This window comes from Triticum urartu, chromosome 2 (assembly GCF_003073215.2).
Source record: "Triticum urartu cultivar G1812 chromosome 2, Tu2.1, whole genome shotgun sequence".
NCBI classification, from domain to species: domain Eukaryota; kingdom Viridiplantae; phylum Streptophyta; class Magnoliopsida; order Poales; family Poaceae; genus Triticum; species Triticum urartu.
In genome coordinates this window covers 715,280,277-715,288,469 of record NC_053023.1, presented here as the reverse complement: position 1 = coordinate 715,288,469, position 8,193 = coordinate 715,280,277, and the positions used below count along the sequence as shown (strand labels likewise).

Sequence of the window (8,193 nt, the reverse complement as noted above, 5' to 3'; positions counted from 1 at the left end):
AGATAAAAACTCTAATAGTAAAGCCTCCTGAATCCTGATTCACTCAAGGTGCAGAAGTTGTAGGGCTAACAATCGGCTCGTCTAAAAGGGACATTTCCCTATTTTTGTCCCCTTACATTGTTTTTATGCAAGTGACTTACAGAAGAATTTAAGAACAAACAAATTTTATGCAAGTGCTTTACAGAAGAATTTAAGCACACAAGTTAATTTCATTCTTGGAGAGGTGCGGACTGCAATAAAAGCTAAAGACCAGGGAACACTAACAGAACCTCTTACATCTGCCATATATCAAATAGGCGTCGGTATCGTTAGTTTGATGGCCTGTCAGTATAACCAGCTGGAGTTAATCATCAGTTTTACAGTAAAATCTTGGGCATAAGTGTTATCTCCAATAGATCGAGCATGACACACATCAGAATCCTTACTGGACCGTACTTTGCAATTCGAGATGAAGGCCCCCAGACCGAGAACCTTGCAGCCCCTTATTGGAGCTTGGTGCCACAACGCAAGCGCTAACATGAGACGATGTGTGCGTGCAAGAAGTGGAGCAATGGAAGCGTCCAGGCTCAAGAGCAGCAGGCAGTGGTGCGAAGTGCGGCAGCGTGGCGTTTGCTGCCCTGAGCCAATGTGACAGCGCGATGCGCCGATGCGTGCGCTCTTCCCTGAGCCGAGCGAAATAAGTCCACATAACCCCCTGGGGTTGCATTGTTGCACAAACCGGCCACCCCACCCCCTGAAGTCGAAAACCAGTTTCTTGATCCCCTAACCTTTTCAATACAATTTAAACAGCCCCCTAAACCAGATTAGAGCAGTTTTAGCAGGCTGCTTTGCCCGCGTGGCAGGAGGGGTGCCAGGTTAGCTATGTGGATGCACGGATCCTTTGGAATATGTGGGAACTGGCGCTGGAGGTTTCTCCTGCTGCCATTTCTCCGTCCACAAGCACCACTGCTGTCGTCGCACACCAGCAGAGCTCAAGCTAGTGGTGTCCTGCACTCAGGATATTGTAATTGGCTTAGACAAATCTGATGGCTAAGCTACAACCAAGTGTCCAATCAAAACGTTGGAAAAGCAGCAACTTTCTATGTAGAAAGGGAAAGGCTAAATATAAAGATGAAACAAGAGGTAATTCAGTTGTGAGTTGATAATCTGCATTACTGCATACATGTCGTTAATGAGTGCTCCGACGAAGAGATCTGGCTAATGGAGAAAAAGCAGCAGCAAGATCCTCTACTGAAGCATGCTAATCCTGTCCTTAATTTTCACATAAAGAAAAAGGCTGAAGCACTTGACATGTCAGTTGCTGTTCTTCACTTGGAAAAGCAAAGTTCAGACTGAATGTACTCTGTTTCTAGGCTGAATATACTATGTTTTCAAACTGAATGTACTCTATTTTCCGATTAAAAGTGGTCTGGTAATTCAGCATCATTGTTTTCAAAACTTGGCAAAGATCAAACATGACAGAAATATATGACATACACATCAGAGGATAGAGTAAATGGCATAAATGTCATGATCAGGACTTGGCAAAGATCAAACAGTTAACATGTCAAACATACTTGGCATAGATTTCAAACCCTAGCTGGCTGGCCCCAAACACCTATGTCCACAAGTCCACAACCCTAACCCCAGCACCAAACAGACGCAATCCTCCCAAAAATCAAAATGTTACCAACGCTGTAACATTGGGAGTGATCGGGATGGATCCTGACCTGCACGGAGAACTGCATACATTTGCGGAGAACGACGACCCAGTAGCGGCGCATCGAGTGATGCGATCATGGCGGTGCCAAGGGGTTATAAGGAGTGAACAGATGTATGGGGAGTGGAGCCATGTGTTGGGTTCATGTGTTCCAACCGAGTTGTATTTTCTCGGTTTTCTTTCTGTAATTTCATGGGTTCCAACCAGCTTGTATTTTCTAGGTTTTCTTTCTGTAATTTTCTTTATACTGCTGTGTGGTGTGGATGGATTGTGGTGTAGGAAAGGGGGTGGAACCATCGCGACGACCGCAGACTCCCCTCTAATAGTAGAGCTTTGCCCACTTTTAGCACCCGTCTTGAAAATCCAGCTCTAAGATACAACATTGCTGCACCAAATGGTGTTTCTATCCGATAATTTGCATAATCACTAATTCCACTATACATTATATGAACATTCCAGCTTTTCAAACCATTCAGGCTTTTACCAGTTGAACCATATCATAATTTCATCAAGATTCTAGTCCATCTAATAAAATAAAATCACCTAAGAAGCTATGTATACAGCAACGGCGCAAATATAGTGATACAACATACTGAAAGGAAATGAGCACTACTACCCAAAAACTAACATAGCTGAAGTTGTAACTACAGTACTAAATAGTAAATACATATGGAATGGAAAGGGGAAGACACACAGTTCCAATCCTCTAGGACATACCAGTTTATTTGCTCCCCTTTCACTAGTGAGTTACCCTTACAAGACACACTGGATGTCATCCATGATGAACTTGTAGAATTTGGACCTATGGTTGACCATAACGAGTCCAGACTTCTTGTGGCGCACTACCTCCACGCCAGACATGACAGCACCTGTGTCAGTCGGGTTGCCAGTGCGTTTGTTGAAACCAAACTCAAAGACCTTGGTAATGCAAAACTTGCCAGCTCCCAAGTACACAAAGCTGCAGTCTAGCATCCTCCAGTCCTCAGGCAGTTCGTCAAGGTGTGGCCAACTGTACGCCAAAGGCGGGCCACTGTCCGAGCGTAGAGGGGAGATATCCATTGCACAAAAGTGGTGTTCATCATTGTCAATGCCAAACAAGAGGTTGTCGAGCTCTGGTACATGCACAGCACGACCGAAGAATGGCAGTGTCCAGGAGCCGGCCTTAAACCACTTGCGACTGGTCGTGTTGAAGCAGTAGCTTTGTTCTCCAGAGGAGACAACAAGAATCGAGTGGCCGTCAATGGCAAGCAGCGCATGGCAAATGACATTGTAATTGTCATCAGCGACAGGTGGTGGCGGTAGCCGGTGCCAATGCCAGCCTTTCAACCTCCCGCCATTGGAAGGGTCGCTGTACATGAGTGCCTCGAAGTTGCAGGGACTGCGGCTGACACGGTACCTTCCCATGACGTAGAAGGCATCAGCACGCTCGGGGTCGGAGGCTTCGGCATTAGTGGCGGAGAAGCCGATGGGCCTGCTCCCCTTAGGACTGTTGAGGCAGGGAATTAGCTGGAGGGAGCCGGCGTCCATGTCGTATAGGACGGTGTGCCCCTCGGCGTCCACGCAGAGGATCTTGCTAGCACCACCGATGCTTCGTTCATAGAAGGGCAGAAAATCCAGTCTTTTGTCGTCTGAGATGGACCGTTCGAATCCGAGCCTGGGCGGAGGCATCCGCGAGATGCTCTCCATCCATGGTGGCGCCACGGCTGATGATGGCCACTCCATATTAAACTTAGATTTTGCTGCTGCCCGTGCTTCTGCGGTGGATCTGTAGAAGAGGTGCTCCTCGGGCTTGATGCGACTCACCGCATACGAGCTGACACTGCCATACCTCTGCATCACCACATTCAGGAACTGCCGCGCCTTCATTTTATTTCTCCCCACTCCTCCTGCAAAACAGAGATCACGAATTAGATGATGAATGATATAAACAAGGAAGTAAAAGACGGGCGAAATAAGGCATAATACCTGCAGCAGACAGATCCAAGTGTCTTCCCCTCCAATTCCGCCGAATCGAAGGTGGCGGTTGCAGCGGCGGCGGCGGCGGCGGTGGCGGCGGCGATAGGATGTGGCATCTAGGTTTAGCCGGAGAGCTCCTCGCTGGCGCCTTATGCGCCAGTAGAGGAAACCAGCGCCCGCGCGCCTGGCTATGTGGGCCGGCCCAAGAACGTGCCGACGCGCTCGCGAACGATGCGCGCTTCCCCTTCTCGATCATTCTGTTTGCTGAAGCGAAAAAAACTCGATCGTTTCGTGGTTAAATTTCAAAAAATAAATTTGGAATCTCAGAAAACATAATTTAAAAATAAAATGCTCACGAATTCTAAAAAGTTCACTGATTTTCAAAAACAAAACATCAAACTTAAAAAAAAAAGTTCACGAATTTCAAAAAAGTTCATCGATTTTGGAAAAAAATCACAAAATTTTGTAAAAAAATAATCGAATTTGAAAACAGTTCATAAATTTTGAATAAAGTTCAGCAATTTGGAAAAAAAAAGTTCATCGATTTTGAAAAAAGTTCATCTACTTTAAAGAAAAAAGTTCACGAATTTGAAAAAAGTTCATCAACTTTCAAGAAAAAAGTTCATGAATTTGAAAAAAGATCATCGATTTCGAAAAAAGTTCATCAACTTTCAAGAAAAAAGTTCACGAATTTGAAAAAAGTTCATCAACTTTCAAGAAAAAATGTTCACGAATTTCTTTCGCAATTGTTTTCACGGATTTGGAAAAAGAAAGAAAAAAGGAACAGAGAGAAAAATACGAAGAAAGAAGAAGAAGGTGAAAAGGGAACAACCCACTATGGTAACATGCGAGGTCGATTGGTCGGGTGGTAATGACATCGTACTTTAAGACATACGTCGCGGATTCGAATCCTGCCTTGCGCGCGCCCTTTTTGCAGTCTATAGAAACAGAAAAAAAAAAAGAATAGGCGGACGTGGGATGGGCCGGCCCGTTATCAAACCAAAGCGTACGAGGGGGGTATGCGCCCTGTACAAAATGCACTATATTCGGCGCTTAAGGCGCCGAATAGGATTTGGCGTTTAGCCGTCTTATCATTTTCTTCTCCGCTTATAGAATCGGCATGTCGTGGGCTCTGGGCCTTATAACCAAAGGATCAGCCCTCACAGTTTTTGCCCCAGGCACCTTCTTGTCTCAGAAAACTAAAAAACTTATTCCTCAAAAAAGAAACCTTTCTTCCCAAACCAAGCATCAAATCCCCTGACTTCTATTTGGCGCCTTCTACGCAAGTCGTTCGAACCTGGACCAGCCCATCTGAGGGGTGCAATGGGAGAGACCTCTTTCCGATTTGGGAAGATTCCAGAAGCTTTCAAGCCGGGTTTTTTATTTTATTTTATTTATTATTTCTAGACCGGTTTGTATGGTTATTGATTTATTTTTCTATTTCATTTATTTATTATTTATTTTTCTTTATTCTTTTTCCTTTTATTTACTATAAATTTTAATTTTAATTAACTTTTCTCAAAATTTCCAAAAAAAATCAAATCTATGAACTTCTTTCAAAATTAGAAACTGTTTTCCTTTCTATGAACTTTTTTCCCAAATTTCTTAACTTTTTTTTGAACCCGTAAACTTTTTCGAATGTGTGAATGATTTTTTCTAATTCCTGGTTTTTGAAAAAAAAGATCACTTTTTTCAAATAGTCAACAATCAACAATTGACCGGTTAACCCCGACTGGTCAACTGCGACTAGAGAACCAAGGAAAATCACTCCATCAAATGTTGGCCTCCATAATGGGCTCGCCTATGAGAGGTGCACGTGAGCGCCGGTTCCCATCCTTCCTTGGTGCTTAAGGCGTCAAGGAGGAGGTCCCCCCACCCCGCACCCGCCTCGCTCACATCATTATAACGAGCCAAGCCATATAAGAGTTCTATGTTTTGCTTTTCAGAATCCCCTCCACTTACACCTCAAAAAACAAAACGCCCCCTCCAATTTTGGGAAGCTTCCCAACTGGGTTTTTTCTTCTTCTTTTTTTCTTTTTCTTTTTCATTTTCTTTTTTTGTCTTCATTTTTCTATTTTCCCCGTTTTTTTTTCAAATTCATGAACTTTTTAAATTTGAAAACTTATTGCTAAATCGTGAACCTTTTGCCCGCCCATGGAGCACGGCGCTTGAGCGCTGCCCCCTTACCTCGTGCATCAAGCGTTGTGGAGGATGTCCCCATCTTCTTGGTATGGAGATCACTGTCAAATTACTCCCCAATAACTCCTTTGGAGTTCTTCTTGGAAGCAAACTTCCTAAAGATACTCATTTTTTTTCTATGAACAAAATTCTGAAATTTTTAGTCCATAAAATTTTCTCAACAAAACTTTACAAGATTGATAGCAACTACTAATAGGTATGCATAGATGCCATAGCAAGCATTCAACCCACTTAGAACTCTAAGAATTCAACATGCAAGCTCATCTACAGCAGCACCAATAATAGCTAATTATTCAAAATATAAACCACTAAGCAAAAACTAATTGGACAAACAGAGGAGTCACATACCAAGTAACAATCCCCCAAAACAGTTTCGGAAACGGAGCTTCGAGCAAAGAGATCAAAATACGCGGGTTTGAGAGCAAGAACACGAAAGAGAGAGCAATTGTGACTTTTTTTCTGGAGTACGTGGTGATGTGGGATGAAGAGATAAGTGAGGGGGCCCACGTGGGGACCACAACCCACCAGGGCGCGCCTGGGGGTCCTGGTGCGCCCAGGTGGGTTGTGCCCACCTGGTGCACCTCCCTCTGATGTTATTTGCACCAGAAATTCTAAAATAATCAGAAAAAAATCGTATTAAATTTTCAGAGTATTTTGAGAACTTCTATTTTTGGGTCATTTTTATTGCACGGGAAATTCATAAAACATACAAAACATGTCATTTTATTTTATTTAACTAATAAAAATAGAAAACAAAAGTTAGGGACAGAAGGTAGTGCTCACTAAATTCATCAACTTCATGCCTCTAAAAATGATCCATTAATAAGGTTAATCAAGTCTTATTAACAACCACTTTCGGTTAGTATGAAACCAAAGATCTTCCGTAAACCACTAAGTTACCGCAATGGGGATATGAATTTCCCCAATAATAAGCATTTCATATTTCTTTTTAACAGTAGGTAGAGGTAGTTGAAAACTCCAATAGTGATTGTCGGAGATTTTTCAATAACATTAATGCCATTCACATGGAATTGTTTTTTCGGAAAGTGCACCGTATGCTCATTACCATTGATATGAAAAGTGACCTTGCTTCTATTGCAATCAATAACAGCCCCTGCAGTGTTCAAGAAGGGTCTACCAAGAATAATCAGCATGTTGTCGTCGTCGGGCATCTCAAGTATAACAAAGTCAGTCAAAATAGTAACATTAGCAACAACAATGGGCACATCCTCACAAATACTGATAGGTATGGCAGTTCATTTATCAGCCATTTGCAAAGATATTTCAGTAGGTGTGAGTTTATTCAAATCAAGTCTTTTATATAAAGAGAAAGGCATAACACTAACACCAGCTCCTAAATCACATAGAGCAGTTTTCACATAATTACTTTTCATGGAGCAAGGTATAGTTGGTATTCCTGGATCTCCAAGTTTTTTAGGTACTCCATCTTTAAAGGTATAAGTAGCAAGCATGGTGGAGATTTCAGCTTTCCGTATTTTTCTCTTATTGGTGATGATGTCTTTCATGTACTTTGCATAAGCAGGCATTTTCAAGATATCAGTCAGGCGAGTACGCAAAAAGACTGGCTTCAGCATTTTAGCAAAGCATTCAAATTATTCATCATCTTTCTTTTTAGCTGACTTAGGTGGAAAGGGCGTAGGTTTTTGAACCCATGGTTCTCTTTCCTTGCCATGTTTTCTAGCGACAAAGTCTCTTTTATCATATCTTTTATTCCCGGGTTGTGGGTTATCAAGATCAACAGCTGGTTCTATCTCAACATCATTGTTTGGTTCTTTATTATTTGTTTGAGTCTCTTCCCGAACCTCATCATTATCTTTTTCATTATCAGAAGGTGAGCGTTCACTACCAGATTGAGTTTCAGCATCGGAGATAGAAACTTAATTATCATTATCAAGAAGTTTTTCTACTTCAGGTTCACTAGAGGCATGCAAAGTCCTATCATTTTTCTTCTTCTTTTTCTTTCTAGAAGGACTATGTGCATCAGTGTTAACTCTTTGAGAGTCTTGTTCAATTATTTTCGGGTGTCCCTTAGGATAAAGTGGTTCCTGAGTCATTCTACCTCCTCTTGTCATTACTCTCTTTAAGATTCAGCAACTTGTTCTAACTGAGTTTGAACCATAGAAGCATGCTTTCCCACACTGCTACCTCTTGAACACTGCGTTGGTTTTCCCTTGAAGAGGAAAGGGTGATGCAACAAAGTAGCGCAAGTATTTCCCTCAGTTTTTTAGAACCAAGGTATCAATCCAGTAGGAGGCTACGCATGAGTCCCTCGTACCTACAAAAAACAAACAAATCCTCGCAACCAACGCGATAAGGGG

The 8,193-nt window shown here is 42.5% G+C and overlaps 1 protein-coding gene across 1 annotated transcript; it reads right to left on the bottom strand.

The window, feature by feature from the left end:
- Positions 1–2,225: 2,225 nt before the first annotated feature.
- On the bottom strand, positions 2,226–3,911 carry LOC125538131. The gene is made up of 2 exons (XM_048701431.1): positions 3,665–3,911; positions 2,226–3,585 (listed from the first exon to the last, which is right to left on the bottom strand). Exons 1-2 carry the CDS (start codon positions 3,909–3,911, stop codon positions 2,453–2,455), a joined length of 1,380 nt encoding a protein of 459 aa, XP_048557388.1. The 3' UTR covers positions 2,226–2,452.
- Between the last annotated feature and the right edge of the window lie 4,282 nt (positions 3,912–8,193).